Genomic DNA, 18,256 nt, shown 5'->3' on the forward strand with positions numbered 1-18,256 from the left:
GGCAATTCCTTGGCTTCTTGTAAAATCCACACCGTCAATTTCTTGGTTTAAATAATGGTATAGTAGTTATCTCGAAACGACAGAGAAGGACGACATCGTTTACTCACCTCAAAAGATGTGACCGTTGCTATTTTTAAAATGATGATCGGGAGAATCAGACACCCCCTAATCAAAAGTAGCGAGTACATGTGAAAGCAATACTCTCAGCGAGTGTACAGTTCTCAGTCGTCTGAGAGCCTCTCTGCAACCTGCCCTGTGCAAATTGGAAGTATGCTTTGCTTTCTATTTTCATGCTCTTCTCATTGCAATGCTGGTTGCTAACCCCTGTCTCTCTCGCTCTCTCTCTCTTCTCTGCTTAACTAAACCAACTCTCTTCACATTCGCATCATTTTCTCGAAATCACTTGTGTGCATGAAAATCTCACTACTCAAGCTATTACCCAAGAGTTCTAGAACGCCAGAAACCCCAAGTTTCCACATCTCTCTCTATCTCTCTCAACAGTAGTATACCTTCCCTACCAAACCCAAAAAATCTCACGGGAAATGGGTTGCGCACAGTCCAGAATAGACAATGAAGAGTCGGTGTCGCGCTGCAAGGACCGCAAGAACCTCATCAAGGACGCCGTAATAGCCCGTAACGCCTTCGCGGCAGGCCATTCCGGCTACGCCATGGCCTTAAAGAACACTGGGGCCGCGCTCAGCGACTACGGTCACGGGGAAGCCAAAGATCCCCAACCGCAGCCGGCGGACCCCGCTCCCTCACAACCGCCGCCACCGCCTCCACCTCCGCCTCCCATGGACAGTCTTCCTCCTCCGCCGCCCCCAAACTTCTCGCCGAGCCCCAGCCCCAGCCCGATCAAGCGCGCCACGAGCTTGCCCACAATGCCGACAAAGCCACGAAAAACCAGGGCCATTGCCATTGCTGAAGAAGAAGAAGAAGAAGAAGATGATGAAGAAGAAGAAGAAGATGAAGAAGAGGAAGATGATGAGGGTAATTTGGGAATGAATAAGGATGGAGTTATTGCAAAGGACTCACGAAATAATGGGGGAGAAGTGGGCCCACCACTGACCCCGGAAATGAAGGCGGTCCCTCCGATGCCGGAATCGAAGGGCATGGCCTGGGACTTCTTTTTTATGGTGGAGGAAAATATGCCCCCGCCGGACCCAACCTTAAACGAAAACGTTGACAATGAGAATATTAATCAAGGTGTGGCATTTGGTGAAGAAACGCAAAATGTCGGCCTCGGTAGCGATGATTTGGTGGAGCCGAAGACGCCAGAGACAGGGGAGGAGAGGGAGGAGAAGGAGAGGGAGGAGAAGCAAATAGAGCGTGCAAAGACCGCACCGGAGGAGTTTAAGAGAATGGGGAAGGCGGCGCCCGGTGTTAGTTTGATGAAGATATTGACTGACCTTGATGATCATTTCTTGAAGGCCTCCCAGAGTGCTCAAGAGGTCTCCAACATGCTTGAGGCCACTCGCTTGCATTACCACTCTAATTTCGCTGATAATCGAGGTAATTTCTTATTTGCTTCTGTTCTTTCTTCTATGCAACATGCTTTTGGGGGCAATGTTTTAATTTCGAAATGATTCAGTTGTTTTGGATGGTTTCAAATATTATGTTATAAGTCGCATGGCATTTCTTTTCCAATCATTATGTTTCATGTTGTGATTAGATTATTCTGCACACTAATTATTGTTGAAGTTTCATATAAAGCTTCTAAAGTATGTATATGCCCAATATATGAAAAAACTGAAGCTCAAACAAAGCATAGATCTGGCCAGTCGTATAATTCTATAAATTTAGAACTCATCTCATGTTTACTGATCTGGGCTTTACGATTGATCTTAGTTCCTTGTTAAAATTTTTAGAGGATCCCACGTTAATCTCGGACCTTTCATTCCTTTTTCCTTTTTGAAAGTAAAAGAAAGTTTCCCAAATGGTTCCTAGTGAATTCAAAGTTTACTAGTCTTGAGTTGTAGACGATCACAAAATCCCATGCAATTGAAAGAATGGTTGAACTAATATGCTCTAAGAAGTACAGGACATATTGATCATTCTGCAAGGGTCATGCGTGTTATTACATGGAATAAATTCAGAGGTATATCCAATGGTGAGGGTGGGAAGGATGACTTTGATTCAGAAGAATATGAAACTCATGCCACTGTTTTGGATAAGTTGTTAGCGTGGGAAAAGAAACTTTATGAAGAAGTCAAGGTATGTTGATTATTTCCTTTCAGATCTTCTGTATTTTCATCTCTATTGAATGCATTCTTTGTGCAATTGTGGTCAGCTAGTAGTCCTGGATGGTCTAGTTCAGATTTGAACTGTTTTTGTTATCAAATAAATAAAGAAATTAAATCTGTTTAAATATAGCAGTTCTGTTTGTTGGAATCATGGGCATGAAACTTTTCAGCTCCTCTATAGGATCAATTGTGAAGCTTCTTGTTCAGATACTCAAAAGCTGAACTTGTACTTTCCTGAAACATGATTTTGGCAGACCTAGTAATTATAGTTTTATAGGTAGGTTTTGTTGGGCTTCTTTGTGTGGAGCCTGGTTCTGTTTGTGGCAACCTGGTTGATAACTCGACCCGACAAGGATCTGTTGTGGTTTTTTTGGTGGATGTTCAACAAGAAATTTTTTTGACTCGTTTTGGCTCTTGATCCGATCCGTCCCAATGATTAAGGTTTACTATATATTATACTAAACCCTTGTACGACTACCACACCATATCTTTGATTATCAACTGAAATAAAATCCTCTGTAGCTCCATGGACGTAGGTGCCATGTAAACCTTGTGCTTTGTGTGATTGATTCCACTTTTGCTCAAGTTTTTTTTCTCTTGTCGTTCATAACTGGTTTATGTTGCAAAGTTATCATTTATTTTAAATCTTATCGATCTTTGCATCATGACAACAGCAAGGTGAGCTCATGAAGCTTGAGTACCAGAGGAAGGTTTCTCTGCTGAACAGGCAGAAGAAACGCAATGCGAGCGCTGAATCCTTGGAAAAAACAAAAGCAGCTGTAAGTCATTTGCATACAAGATATATAGTTGACATGCAGTCAATGGATTCGACAGTTTTGGAAGTAAATCAATTGCGTGATGAGCAGTTGTACCCGAAACTTCTTGACCTTGTTGCTGGGTAAGTTTTAACTTAACGAAAAAGTTTGTAAGAAATCTTAATATCTACCTAATTCAATTTCTTCCACAAAATATTCCTTGCTAGACGGTCACTTGTATTTTATTATCTTTTTGGTTGTGCATGAGGGGGTTGTACCCAACTACAGTTTGGCTCTTTAGCTTTGTATTGCCCCTGTCCTAAACATTATGTAGTTGTTGCTTTTTAAATGAGAACGGTCCTAAAACGTCTCCTTGGTTGCCTATTTGGCTTTCTTCTTAGTTGAGCTTGCAAAAATGTGAAGCCAAAACCAATTTATTTTCTTCTTGTTTTCGGTGTAAAGACCATCTGACACAAAGCAGGCCTTCTCTCTTTGCCTATCAATAGATTGTACGCTGTTTCTACACATGGTATCTAGTATAAAATATATGCTCTTTTTTCTCTGACAGGCAGTTCTAGATTAATATAAAATATATTGCAATGCTTTGTTTGACATACCTTTCTTTATGGATTTCTGAAATTACATTCAGAGGGACCATTCCTCGACCTTCCCCTTTTCTTCTTTATTCCATGCCACACCAAACTGCCCTTGTCTTTCAACCTTTCAGATCAGTTAAAGGCTTGCGTGGTCTTGTTGGGCTTACCTTCACAAATCCACTTCGCATTTTGGCTTTTTGTCTGTTTGGAATGGCTTAAGAAAACGTAGCTGGATTTATTGATGTTCAAGTGGGAAGGGCGTGTTCAATTCTTTTCCATCGACAATATTTGAACTTTTTTTATGGTTAAATGGCTGGGAATTAGTTACTTAGGGTGGGCTGTTTTCAACTCAGCTAAGGTTCCCATTGCGGTCTAATTTTTAGATTTACTTTATTTTATGTGTCCACTCGAGGTTGTAACCATTTAATGATAATTAACATTAATTCACAATGGCAAAACTATAATGAGAAAACCTATGATCTTTACATTTACTAATCATGAAAGGTGTTTTGGGCTGCAGTATTTTCTAAGATCTTCTGTTAAGTCATATGTTGCTAAACTTTAAAGGGTCATTTTGATCATGCATGTTGCAGTACCGTATATTGCCATCCTCTTCAATCACACTTGATATATTATGTATAAAATTTGTTCTTCTCTGTTAGTATTTGTTTAATCCATTAATATCATAGTCCAAGGTTACTAGGATTCCTCTTTTTTCTTTATTTTTTTGTGTAATATTTCCATTTTTACTGTCACAAATTGTGGCAATATGCTTATTGTGTTCTTCTGAAGGCAGCTTTTGATCATGATCACAAGTGTGATATCTTCTCCACAGGATGGCCAAAATGTGGGGAAATATGTGTGCACATCATGACAGCCAGCTGAGACTTGTTACAGACCTCAGATCCCTTGACATTGCACATGCTCCCAAGGAAACAACAAAGCACCACTATGATTGTACCGTGCAACTTTTGAATGTCGTTCAAAAATGGCAAGCACAATTTGAAGAGCTCGTGACTCATCAAAAAGAATACATCCGAGCACTTAACAATTGGTTAAAATTAAATCTCATCCCAATTGAAAGCAGCTTAAAGGAGAAAATCTCATCACCACCACGAGTCCAGCATCCTCCAATCAAAGCCCTCCTCCATTCATGGCATGACCATCTTGAAAAGCTTCCAGATGAGCTTGTGAAATCTGCAATTGCCTCCTTTGCTGCTGTGATAAAAACCATTATAATTGGTCAGGAGGAAGAGATGAAGCTAAAAGGGAAGTGTGAGGAGATCAGGAAAGAGTTAATTCATAAAAACGAGGCTTTTCAGGAATGGTACCAGAAGTATATGCAGCGGAGGGGGTCAGATCAAATGGACCATGAAAGAGGTGAAGATGCAAATCCTAAGGATCCCATCTCAGAGAAGGAGTTTGCAGTTGAGAGCTTGAAGAAGAGATTGGAAGATGAAGTTGAATCTCATCAAAGACAATGTGTTCAGGTGAGAGAGAAGTCACTAGGTAGTCTCAAAACTCGTTTACCGGAGCTCTTCCATGCCATGTCAGTTTATACGCGTGCTTGTTCCGATGGTTATGAGAAAGTAAAGTCCATCACACAGTCACAGAAATTTAACGGCGGCCCTTCGTGAGTTTGTGTAAAATCTGTTTTGTATTGAAGTTTGATCTAAGCTTAAACACTGGTAATCTGTCATTTCCCGAACAAACTGTTTATTTGGCAAGGTAAGTTTATGATCTTTGTTCCTGTGTGGAATATGTTGCTGTTATATTTGTCCGAAGCCCTCTTCGCAAGTATTTGCAACGGGTACACATGTTTTGATTCTGGGGTTACTTACATGTATTTTTGCGTTTCACTTGGTCACGAGGGCTGAAATGATATGCTTTATTTATGGAAAACCTCTTGAGCGGGGTGGTTCTTTTCCTTCTCTGCTTTGGTGCATTTTTTTACAAGTAGTTTTGGTGTCGTTTTTGTTCTTTTTTCTTCTCTCGTCCTTGGTATGAACTATGAAAACTAGTGTATTGAAATCAAGTTAGTGGACAACTGCGGCATTAGCCAATATATTAATTACTACTTACAGATGGAGAAGGGGGTGTAAGCCCAAAAGCCTAATCGCTGCCCCCAAGCACCCTTGTGCTAGCTCGTGTGGTTTTATTCTATTCTTAAGCTGTTATGTAAAACATATTATTAACATCACTTAAATTATAAGATTTGACTTGTGAGCACTTTACTATATGTGATATTTATATAATTTTTCAATACATATATATATAATATTCTTGCTAAGATAGTAAAAAGTAAAAACAGAAACTAACAAAAACCAAATTGTTTGAACCTCGTACCAAGACTTCCTTACTTGTGTTCAAGATGACTCTTTCGGCGGTCTTGAATTGAATCTTAAGTGTACACTACAACATTGTTTTTTGTTTTATATATACTATAATATGGCACGGGCCTCTTTCATTAACTGTGATGTCTCTCATGGTTATCTTATTATTATTATTATTTCACGAAGAAATCTAAAAAAATATGATATAAAGCAAGCGAGGGAAAGAGAAAGGCAATGACCCGCGCGGTGGATAGATTGGAGAAGGTACGAAATTACGTATAAGCGATGTTATCTCATGCATATAAATTCGCCTCGCCTCGCCTCGCCTCGCCTCTGTCTATTTTTTATTTTTTTGGCATAATGGGTGTGAACTGTGAACCCCCTTTTTTATTTTTCTTTTTTTTTCTTCAGTCTGCATACGACCTTCCAGAAGCCTTTATTCTCTGCTTTGCTTCCCCTGCTTCGAGTCGCGCGCGATCTTCTTCTCGATTTTAAGCTAGAGCGATCAATGAAAATCGTAAGGTTCAGAGTTCATGATCATGGTTTTGGAATTATATCCGAAGTATGGAGTGAGAAGACCCAAAACATAACCCAGAAAACCCAAAATCATCAAAACACAGATCGAATTGATTTTTTGGTTAATTTGCTTAGACGACTTGATCATGATGAAGGAGACGAATTTGGATATAAATCTTCTGTTTTCCTTTTTGTTCTGAAGGAATGAGTTTTATTAATTCAACAACCAGTACCGAAAGCTAGGTAATTAGAGATCGAGAGACATGATGATGTGTTTTTGGGATTTTGGAAGAAAACCTTGAGAAAACACGGCAGCAATTGCAAGAATGACCTCTGGTGCCACTGGTTTTGAGGTGAGCTTTGTAATCTGATTGAACTGCATAACCTTTGGAGCATTTCGCAGACCCATTGCTTGTGAAAGTCCATACCCACGTTGAACATCAAGGCCAACCCCAATGACGATCAGAAGATTCCTCATTTCCTTCCCGCTGCAAACGACCTCAAGCTGCGACAATGGGAGACACTGTCCTGCAAACAAGACCTCACCCTGCATCTCTACACCCATTTTCGAATCTCTGACCTGAACCATAATAGCATCAATCCAAGGGCATCCTGTCTTTGCATCCCTCCAAGCCGTAGCAGTTCATCGCGAGATAGAGAGGGTGAGAAGAGAGAGAGATCGGGGATGAGAAGAGACTAGAGAGACACGGTGAGAAGAGAGACGGGTGAGAACGAGGAGAGAGTACGCAGAACGCTAGAGGGGTGAAACAAAAAAAAAAACCGGGTGTACCGGGTTTTGCATTCCGGGTTTCAGAATCCGGTTTTCCAGATTTCGGACAGGGTCGACAAAAAAATCGGAGGCTAGGTGTCATCACAATGTGACTAGAGGACAAATTCTGTCATGGTAATTGCCTATATAAAGAAATCTATGTGTACTGGGGGGCTATGGCAGTGTATACTGAAACATAATATTTTTTGTGAACTTTTCTCAAACACTTGACAGCTATATTCAATTTTCACTTTAATATGGTATCCAGAGCCTAAAAGGACAAGTCCAAATTTTTTCTTTTACAATTCTTTCCCTCCCACCTCATGGAATCACCAACAGAACACCCATGGTTAATACCTCCATCATTAAATCGGCCTCACATTTCATCATAATCAAACTTACCATAAACAATTGTCTTTTATGGAAGGCACAAATTATGCCGTTCTTAAAAGGTCATCAACTCTACGATTTTGTTGATGATTCCTACCCCATGCCCACTCTTATTCTTGATGAAAATCCTAGCCCATCAATTCCTCCTTCTCTAATAATGTTTTGGTTCAAGTACTCGATTGCACTACTTCTTGTGAGGTTTGGACCACTCTTCAAAATATTTTTTCTGCCAAATCATCAACTCATGTTGTCCATACCAAATATCAGCTAGCTACATTTAAAAAAAGTTTTGAATCAGTTACAAAATATTTTACCAAAGCCAAAGCACTGGCTGCATCACTCGGCGCCATTGGTCATTCCCTCTTCGACTCTAAGTTTTCCATTTATCTTCTAGCTAGTCTTGGCACAGACTATGAATCTCTTGTCACTTCCCTCACCACACGACTTGACCCACTCTCCCCTTATCAAATTTACAGCTACCTTCTTAACCATGAACCTCGCATTGCACATCAAACTCAATCTCTTCTGTCTGGTACAACACTTGCTGCTCATAACACAATGACCACAATCCCTTCATCTCCATCTCGCTCTCACAGGCCCTTTCAACTTTTATTTTTAGATGTATGGGGTTCAACACCCATTCTCTCTACTAATGGTTCCCATTTTTACTTGTCAATAGTGGATGATTTTTTTAAATTCATTTGGTTATTTCATATGCAATCTAAATCAAATGTTTTCTCCTTAATTCTTGATTTCCTCCATTTTGTAAGTAATACATTTTCTACAAATATTGTTTTGGTTTAGCCAAATTGGGGAGGGGAATTTCTCCCTCTTAAATCAATTTTTCAATTCTGTGGGATTTCTCATAGAATCACTTGTCCTTATTCACATCAACAAAGTGGAAGTGTTAAACGTCGCCATCGACACATTGTCGAAACAGACCTTTCACTCTTATCTCATGCCTCGGTCCCTCACAAATATTGGGTCGAAGTCTTTCAAACTGCCATTTTTTTAATTAATCGCATGCCCACCTCAATTCTCCAACACAAGTCTCCATATGAAGTCTTAATGCATCAAATCCCAGATTATAAATTCCTATGTGTTTTTGGGTTTGTCTGCTATCCCAACTTAAGACCATTTACTCATCATAAATTACACTATCGCTTTAAACTTTGTGTTTTTATGGGCTACAACCTAGATCACAAAGGTTATTGTTGTCTTCATATTTCGTTGGGCCGGACCTATATTTCTAGGGATGTCACCTTTAATGAGACCACATTTCCGTTTGAATCACAATCCACGTCCAATTTTTCTCTTCAAAATTCCTCTCTGGACTCACTCTCCCGTAGGCCTACTGCTGATTCTATTCCCATTTTCCCTTATGTTCTATCTCAACAAATCTAGCCAACCTCAGGCCCATTTTCGCACACTAGCCCATCATAGCTTACATCAATACCTTAGTCCGCTAGGTCTTCTGCTCACCATCTGATTCTACTTGAGATGCCTCCTCATTTTCTTCTTCTACCTGAGATACCTCCTAAGCCATCTCTGCGTCTGAATCTCTCGTTCCCACAAGTCGTCCTTTCTCACCATAAATCATACCACCCATTTCACACCCGATGGTTTGTTCAAAGTCAAACATTTCTTGTCCCCGACGACGCATTGATGGAACCATTCTTTGGCCCCCTCCCAAACTGGCAGTCTCACTCACTGAATCACCTCCAAAAATGGCGTCTCCGTCCTCTCTAGTACCAGAAGAGCCTTCCTCATTCTTGGAAGCATCTAAATGCCCTAAGTGGCATCAAGCCATGAATTCCGAAATAACATCTCTTCTTCACAACCAAACGTGGGATCTGGTTCCTCCTTCTCTACAATTCAATCTTCTCGGATCCAAATGGATCCTCAAGACAAAACATTAAGCTGATGGGACCTTGGAGTGCTGCAAGGTACTCCTTGTAGATCAGGGATTTCATCAGCAACCTGGTCTCTATTATAATGAGACGCTTAGCCCGGTCATTAAACTTGTTACCATTCGACTTTTGCTTTCCCTTGCAGTCACCTCTAACTAGTCCCTTCAACAGCTCGACATACAAAACATCTTATTGCATGGAGATCTTGAGGAAGCAGTTTACATGAAACAACCTCCCAGGTTCGTGAATCCCGACTTTCCAGCACATGTCTGTAAGTTAAAAAAATCTATATATGGTTTGAAACAGTCTCCTAGGGCCCGGTTTGCTAAGCTTAGTGATAGACTACTTACTCTTGGTTTTCAGTGCTCTCACTTAGATTCCTTTTTGTTCATACTAAAAAATGCATCTGATTGTATTTTTATTCTTATATATGTTGATGATATAATCATTACGGGGTCTAATCCTACACTCATTTCAAATTTCATAAATTCTTTATGTTCATATTTTCCTGTGAAAGATTTAGGACATTTACATTATTTTTTGGGTATTGAAATACATAGAACATCTGTTAGTTTGTTTTTATCTCAGAGTAAATATATATCTAATCTTTTAATTCGAACCAACATGAAAAATTTCAAGTCAATTTCTACACCTATGTCATCCTCTGAAAAGCTCACTACGTTTGATGGTTGCTCATTTGAGAATCCACAATGGTATCGAAGTGTAGTTGGCAGTCTTCAGTACCTAGCTTTTACACAACTTGATATCTCCTTTGCGGTTAATCGAGTATGCCAGTATATGCATTTCCCACACCTTCCCCACTGGCAGACTGTCAAACAAATTCTTCGGTACCTCAACCATACTATACATTTAGGTTTGTGTTTGTGTTTTTTCCTTTCTTCCTCCTTTACATTATCTGCATTTTTTTATGCTGACTGGGCTGGTTGCTTTAATGATCGTAAATTCACTGGTGGTTTTTATGTTTATTTTGGCACTCATCTCATTTCCTGGGAGCAACCTACAATTGCTCGGTCTTTTACTGAAGCTGAGTATAAATCTGTTACTAACACTACTTGTGAGTTTCTTTGGTTGCAATCTTTATCACGTGAACTTGGAATTTTTTTTACTGCACCTCCTACTTTATGATGTGACAATCTTGGTGTTACATACTTATCTCTCAATCCAGTCTTGCACTCTCGGATTAAGCATGTTGACTTTGACTATCACTTTATGAGAGAATGAGTTGCAACCAAATCGCTTCAAGTTTCATTTATTTCCAGTAAGGATTAGATGGATCAGATCGTCGATATTCTCACAAAGCCTTTTGCGTCTACAAGGTTTTCCTAGCTCTGATCAAGCTTCACTCTCACTCCAGTGTTGCTTGCATCGCGAGGGGATGTTAAGGCAGGAAATGTACCTGCCTCATACTCACACATCATGAAAGCTTCCAGAACCTTAGAGAATATTCAACAGAATACAAAATATTCCAAAAGAATATTTGTGTAACTGCTTTTGAGACCTACTAGGCTAGGTGTCATCACAATGTGACTAGAGGACAAATTTTGTTATGGCAATTGCCTATATAAAGAAATCTGTGAGTACTGGAGGGCTATGGCAATGTATACCAATTCGTGAAAGATAATATTCTTTTTGAATTTTTTTCAAACACTTGACAGCTATATTCAATTTTCACTTCTATAGGCCGGAGTTATGTGCAAAACACCTACGGTAACAACACTCAAATGACACAGCAGAGGTGGCAATTGATTTGGAGGAAAATCGAAAGACAAGAAGTTTACAAATTCTTAAGTTATGTTAATGCGGGCTACCTATGATCCTAAGACGTACTCGAAAAACTTCAATCATGGAACTGGGTGGATGGAGCCCGATAATCTTTCTTGACTCGGTATGCCGGTCCTTCATCAAAAGTTTTACGAATGGACAATTTACAAAAAAGAATTGCCGGCTATAAATAGATTTTATAAAAATAATTTTTACAAAATATGTGGTCTGATGTGGTACATTAGATTTACCTTATAATAAAAGTAATTTTTTAATCTAATATACCACATCAAATCACTTTATTTTATAAGATTATTTTTATGAGATCTGTTTGTGACTAAAATATTTATCTTTACATAATTGACGTCTCGCCAATGTTCTTATTTTTTTTTTTTATCTTGGCTCTAGCTAAAAGAAAATGATAGTTAGCCCTTGTACTGTTGGGTTTGATTGCTTGATTTTTTTATATTTATTTAATAATTAAAAATGAGACTATTAATAAAGTTATGTATTTTTTTTTAAATAGTTAAAAATGTTAAACAAATATTTACAAAAAATTAAAAAAAAGTTTTAAATTTGTATGTGAATGTTGAACTGAGTTGAGTTGAGATGATAAAATATTGTTAGAATATTATTGTTTATTATTATTATTATTATTATTTTAGAATTAAAAAAAATTAAATTATTTATTATATTTTATATTGAGATTTAAAAAATATATAATAGTGAATTGAAATGAATTTAAATTCCAAACGAAGTCTGAGCACATCCAACGGGACAAGCTAGCAGCCCCCCTAGCAACGTCCCTAGCTAAAACCCATTTCAATTATCTGAGTTCAAAGGTATAACTAGCCCTCCCTCTATTTCTCCCAGCATTAATTTCTATGTATTATGGCTCACTTTTCTTTGATTTTCTCTTCTCTCTCCCCAAACGAAGCTTAGCATTCTGACTTGATTATTAAGAACGGATGCAAAAGTGGGCAATATATTATATGGGAATCCTGAAATTAAAAGTAATAAGCACAAAGTATGTTAAGGTTTCTTTTGGGAATGCTCCATGCAGAATGGGCCATCCTTTGTTGAGTCAAATTTCGTCTTAATTATTCAAGTGGGAGACATCTAAAACGGCTGTAGTCACGGCTTCCTTAGATTTTGTGCTTTGTTTCTCTTTTTTCTTTGTTTTTGCTGTTCGGTTACTTTTATTTGTGGGGATGGGTTTTGTCTTTAATTTGAGTTTTGACCTTCGTTACCGATCTCAATGCAAGGAAACAGCACAAGAGACAAAAGGAAAAGCTTGTGTATGTCTCCAACTTTTCTTCCTTTCTCTGTTCGTTCACAAGCAAATAAAGATGCTTCGAGAGGCTCACGGCCACTCCGCTCTCATTTATGCCTTATTCTATATTCACAAAGTGGAAGACAAAAGCAAAGAGAATCTAGCACATGGATTGATGTTTTCTTCCATCATCTTCGTACCTTACTAAGTCCTGATTGGATAGTAAATGTATTTCATTTCATCTTATCATTATAATTTTTTTAAATTTTTACATAAAATATAATAAATAATTTAATTTTTTTAAATTTTAAAATAATAATAATATTAAAAAAAAATATTTTATTCAACTTTCATCTTTTATCTCAACTCACTATTCAAACGATATCTAAAACACTCCGCTCTGTTTGCCAAGCAGCAAACAAAATCGTACTCCTAGCAGCACCCCCACCCATGTTACGTGTCTCTCGTTTTTGCTCATTTTTTGACTTGTTCAAGCCATCCGACTATTATTTATGAACAATGCTATACAATCTCTCCAATCTCTACATACCACATTTTTTAAAATTTTTAATACTTAATTTTTTTTTGAGTTTATTCTTTTTAAACTAATTCAATTATTCTTTTTATTATTCATATATTAAATATTTGATAAAAGAAAAAAAAATAAGAAAAATTATAAAAAATGTGATGTATGGAGGTTGTGTGAATAATAAGAGATTGTGTAGATTTTTTCATTATTTATACTACAAAAAAATGCTTAGGCCACCAAAAACACCCACAGATAAAATTACCGATTTGATTTTTTTTTTTTTACTTGATGGTTAAGAAATTATTTTTTAATAAATTTGTAATTATTTTTAAATATTTAAAGAACTTAAAAAAAAATATACACTTTCGGTGGCGACCCTCGGTGGTGGCTGTAGCAAGATCCTTTACTATAGCCATGATTAAAAAAAAAAATGGCATCAACATGATTGGGCTTTTAGTCGAATCCAGCGTCTGCAATGGTTATTTCGTCCCTTGAGATCCGGTAAATGAATTGTAACAAGCAATTGAGCTTTTAGTCTCTGAGGATGATCTAGTCCTGATTTATTCATGATTTTATTCTTATTTTGGGTTTCTGGGACCTGTCATGATGGCGCCGATGTTCCACTAATAACTTTCTGGGATAAATTATGAGTAATTTACTCACATTGCTTAGTAGAGATTCTCGTCGCGTTGTGTTAAGGATGGGCTTAGACTTGTAAATTGATGATTTTTAAATGGGAATTAGTGGTTCAGATACGTACTGAAAGAAAAGGAAAAGGTGCAACTTTAACTCGAATTTATTGTTTAGACTTGAGATGAATCTGCATTTTGTGATGAACTGTGTTCTCATTTATTCGTGTGGGACAACTTAAAGCTAATACCAAGCAATCAATTATGACTTACGGCCTTGACAACTTCCACCCTCGCAACAACTGTGTTGCAATTTCAAGGATTCACCGGATTAACCAACTTGATGAGCTCACCACTTGGCGCAAGTATACTCACACTTGAGTTTTCCATCATAATATAAAAGATGCAAGAATCTTCTCACCTAAAGATTAATTGAGATAAAGGCTGTAAGGAAGTATTCTTTCTACAATTTGGTCTCGGTTTCTATGATTTCCTTGTAACTGTTTCTAGTTCTTAAATAGGTGTATGCACATGTATACTTCCAGTGTACCTGGGCTATGCCCATCTTTATATCAATATAATATCTTATTACTAAAAAAAAAGTATTCCTTCTACAACAACAGGTTTGATGATTCATGGTATATTGCTTTTTCTCACACCTGAATAAGCAAGGTCTGTTAAGAAGTTTTAGATGGCAGCTGGTTACTGCTCCCATGCTTACACGATGGTGGTTGGTTTTGACACTTCAACTCATCTCCAGCTACAAGAAAGAATGCTGTGTGCCTGAAAAACACAAGGGACAGGCATAACATTTAAATGAAATCTTGAACAAAGAGAGGAAAAAAAAAAGTGAATTCTATAAGATGTGAGTACACATGGGAAAATAGGTCACTTTGAAAATTCTGTACCTGAAGAAGTTCAGCATTCTAAGTTTTGAGTCTGCATCAATATCTGGGGTGCTTTCCAATGCTTGTTGCATGTGATGTAACCACCTCTCTGCAGCTCGATGTGTGACAGGAAATGGTCGGTGACGTGCAATCAGAGCAGGATGGCCTGCCAGATATTGAAGTCAAAAGGGAACAAAAGATCATGCTAAATCCCAATAGTGACCAGTTTTTGGCATATAGAGACCAGCTTCATAAAGTAGTTGCCTTGACATAGGTAGACGTGTGAAGTGTATGCAAGAAGAGGAAATGGAGGCATCACGTGATTAGAAAACTAGGAGAATTTAGGGAGCTTTTTAACCAAAGAAGAGAAGAATAACTGCTGATGGCTAATAGAGCTCAAGAACACTTCTCTCTTTTTTTTCCCCCTTTGGAGATTGTAATTTCAGTATGCTTGAGAGTTCTTCTGATACTCATTCTAATTTCATCGTTTTGCCTGATTTTCTTTCAGCCTTTCCTAGCTCCTAGTCCCTAGCTTGTATTTAGGAGTTTCAGCTTGTATACTTCTTGTGTACTTGGAATATACTTCTTGTGTACTTGGGATATGCTTATTTACTTGCCTTAATAAAATCTCTTATTACTTATCAAAAAAAAATTTCATTGTTTTGCCATGAGCAAATATGTAATCAGCTTGACACTAAGGCGAAATAATTTCTCAGATGCCTTTTAGGAAACAAAATGAAAGGTATGGTTCATCTTCGAGTTTAATAGGCAAGTGCTACCCACAGCCGCCACATGTTCTCAAACTGTTTGACAAAATTCAAGGTTGTTTTGGTCGGTAACCACAAATCAAATGACAAAGCATAGATGGGAAATCAGAACTTACATGGCCCAGAGCTACAGAGCCCACAATAGAAGGCAAGGTGATCCATTACTAAAACAGAAACTAGATTCCACCACACAATAGACAGCGAAAAAGGATATCCACAAAGCCAACAACACCATACATGTAGAACCAAGGATTATAGGAATGAATCAATCATCGTTCTTAAAAATGTCTTGGTTCTTATTTGAGAAGGAAGAGGAGTATGCCATTCTGTATATGGAGTAGGTTATGGATCATAAAAGAAACCAAAGAAATTCACAATCCAATAAACCAGCATATGAAGGATAAGCATAAATTATATAAGGCAAAGATTGCTGACCTTTTCGCTGAGAGTAGAGAGGAGGCCCTCCCATTCTCTGCACGAAAAATTCGTATTGGTTTTGAATAGCGTCCTCTTTCTTTGACCTCGCAAAGATTGACCGGAACCATTCCTCTTCATCATCATATACCCTGGTTTTTTTCCATGCCAAAAACCTTAAATGCCTTTCATTATTTCAAAGTAAAGTAAAGTAAAATCACATATTTTTAAGTGGTGTGCGGAGTGTGAGACTTCCGTCTAGAATTTTTTTTTAGGCTTCGTTTGGTAGCAGAGAAATCTTTAAGTTTGGAAGCTGAGAAATCAAAAGATTCATATTAACATAAGCTAATCAAATGCATCACAGCAGACAAAAAAAAAAGGCTGAAAGAATACACCTCAGTCGTGCCCTCAGAATCTTCAGGAATGCTCTAGTGCTGCCAATTCTGCCATTTGTACCTACTGTACAGCTATTGTAACAAACTTTATTCCCTTTCTATTTTTGTATTATTTCTATTGCTCTGCTTGTAACCTAATGCCTATATAAAGGCAAGACTGATATTGAATACTCTGTGGGAAATCATTTACAGAAGCAATATGTCCTTTATTTCTCTCTTCTCTTAATTTCTTTAATTCAAAACTATACATCCTAGAAAATTTCTACAGTTTGCTCCATTGTAAAGCTCGTAAAGTAAAATACGGTATCCTCCACCAATAAATAAATAAACAACCTGGTGTAGAAATTGGTGGAGAGACTAATGAAGGTCCGGAGGCCTAGTTTCTGGAACAGATTGGCGTCATCAATGGCAAAGGCATCGTCTTGGTTGACTCCACTCCACTCGGAGGCCTTGGCTTGCAGTGACTGCATTTTTATCCGCTCGATCGCTTCCTTCCTTTCTCCGTCCACAGTCTACGTATCCAGTTCCGAACACGGGAGAGGCCGCTGTTTTCGAGTGTTTTATGAGTTTTGTGGCGAGTCGCGTGGACTGCACGTCTTTACGTGTGTGGGGGATTCTTTATTTTGGCGTGTGGGGGATTCTTTATTTTTATATTAACGTTAGCAACTCTAACTACCGCTTGTTTGAAACTTGAAACTGTGGGCTGTTTTCTATGCCGTGTTACTGTATACTCTAGTTTGTGGAGACTAATTATGTAACATTTAAAATTTAAGGATGGTTTATTTTTAAAAAATATTTCATTTTATTTCATATTATCTAATTATTATAATTTTTTTAATTTTTAATATAAAATAAAATAAATAATTTAATTTTTTTAAATTTTAAAACAAAAATAATATTAAAAAATATATTCTAACAATATTTTATTCAATTTTTAATTTTAATCTTAAATCATAAATCTTTCAAAACGACTTGCATCCTTGTATTTTTTTAAGGTAATAATATCCATACAATATATTTTATAATATATATTGTAAAATAAAAATATTTATATAAAATGATATTAATTTTTATCTTATAAAAATATCTCTCATTTTAAAACATTGGCATGTAAAGTAATATGAAAAGTGATGTATTTTTATCATTTTTTTTATGTAAATACGTACATTAAATTAATAAAATTAAAACCTTTGAAGATTTTTTTAATTTTTAAAAAACATATAATCCAATGGGCTAAGTGGATGAGGTGAGGTCGAAACACTGGTGTGTTTAAAACTCTTCTGAATATTTTCATTGTTATTGTTTTAAAAGAAAATTTCTCATTTCAATTTTATTATTTTTAGTTGCTTGTTCCCGAAGGTCCCATACACTGATTGAGCAACACTTTTGTAGAGAAACATTAGGGGATATAATTTATGTTTCACTGTATCATATATTTATAGGTTTGCTTGCCTTTGTTGTCATATGCAGTAAAGTAAAGGTGCTGAAAAATATTTTTGGCGAGGTTTGCGATTGAATTGGCCGGGAGGAGCGGAGCAGTTTCAAGGGAGAGAATCAAGGCTGTCAATAAGCTGCTTGACCGCCTAAAGGTTGGTTTCTCCCTTAGTAGCTTTGGTTTGGTAGCAAATTTTTATGTTACGATGACTAATGCTGTTTTATGCAGGATTTGGGTATCTAAGCATCTTGAGTCCTCAACATCTTCTCTTGCTGCTTTGTTGCAAGGTTTGTTGAGGTATGAATCCTCTGAACGTCTAACCGCCCGACAAGCTCTCAATCACTCCTATAAGAATATAACATGAGAAAGTGGCATCGTGGAACCCATTTTGAGAAAGGTCGGGGGTTGTTGTGTACTTCTTTTTCATCAATAAAGTCTTACCTATAAATAAAGTGTATCTACATTAAGCCTATGCTCTCTGCCTCTCACTCTCCTTAAATTGAAAGAACAAGAACTTGGAAGGGTTTCTGGCCAATGGCTACGAAACAACTTGGCGATTATAGACACAAGAACAAGACTATTGGTTTGGCGATTATAGACAGAAGAACGATACTATTGGTTTGCCTTCCTCTG

At 37.4% G+C, this 18,256-nt stretch overlaps 2 protein-coding genes across 2 annotated transcripts; one reads left to right on the forward strand and one right to left on the reverse strand.

Moving 5' to 3' along the window:
• Window positions 1-63: 63 nt before the first annotated feature.
• Window positions 64-5,521, forward strand: LOC109009532 (nitrate regulatory gene2 protein-like). The gene is made up of 4 exons (XM_018990042.2): window positions 64-1,512; window positions 2,042-2,214; window positions 2,918-3,141; window positions 4,430-5,521. Exons 1-4 carry the CDS (start codon window positions 543-545, stop codon window positions 5,229-5,231), a joined length of 2,169 nt encoding a protein of 722 aa, XP_018845587.1. The 5' UTR covers window positions 64-542; the 3' UTR covers window positions 5,232-5,521.
• Window positions 5,522-14,291: 8,770 nt separating this feature from the next.
• Window positions 14,292-16,865, reverse strand: LOC109009533 (two-on-two hemoglobin-3-like). Its single transcript, XM_018990043.2, has 4 exons — window positions 16,522-16,865; window positions 15,815-15,945; window positions 14,634-14,778; window positions 14,292-14,508 (listed from the first exon to the last, which is right to left on the reverse strand). The coding sequence occupies exons 1-4, from the start codon at window positions 16,656-16,658 to the stop codon at window positions 14,403-14,405; spliced, it is 519 nt and encodes a 172-aa protein (XP_018845588.1). The 5' UTR covers window positions 16,659-16,865; the 3' UTR covers window positions 14,292-14,402.
• Between the last annotated feature and the right edge of the window lie 1,391 nt (window positions 16,866-18,256).

This window comes from Juglans regia, chromosome 11 (genome assembly GCF_001411555.2).
Source record: "Juglans regia cultivar Chandler chromosome 11, Walnut 2.0, whole genome shotgun sequence".
NCBI classification, from domain to species: Eukaryota; Viridiplantae; Streptophyta; class Magnoliopsida; order Fagales; family Juglandaceae; genus Juglans; species Juglans regia.

Coding starts and splice junctions, on each gene's coding strand:
- LOC109009533 (XM_018990043.2), bottom strand. CDS start 16,658: ATGCAGTCACTGCAAGCCAAGGCCTCCGAGTGGAGTGGAGTCAACCAA. Junction 15,946..16,521: donor TCCACCAATTTCTACACCAG/GTTGTTTATTTA, acceptor GAAAAAAACCAG/GGTATATGATGATGAAGAGG. Junction 14,779..15,814: donor TCTCTACTCTCAGCGAAAAG/GTCAGCAATCTT, acceptor AATATCTGGCAG/GCCATCCTGCTCTGATTGCA.
- LOC109009532 (XM_018990042.2), top strand. CDS start 543: ATGGGTTGCGCACAGTCCAGAATAGACAATGAAGAGTCGGTGTCGCGC. Junction 2,215..2,917: donor AACTTTATGAAGAAGTCAAG/GTATGTTGATTA, acceptor TCATGACAACAG/CAAGGTGAGCTCATGAAGCT. Junction 3,142..4,429: donor CTTCTTGACCTTGTTGCTGG/GTAAGTTTTAAC, acceptor TCTTCTCCACAG/GATGGCCAAAATGTGGGGAA.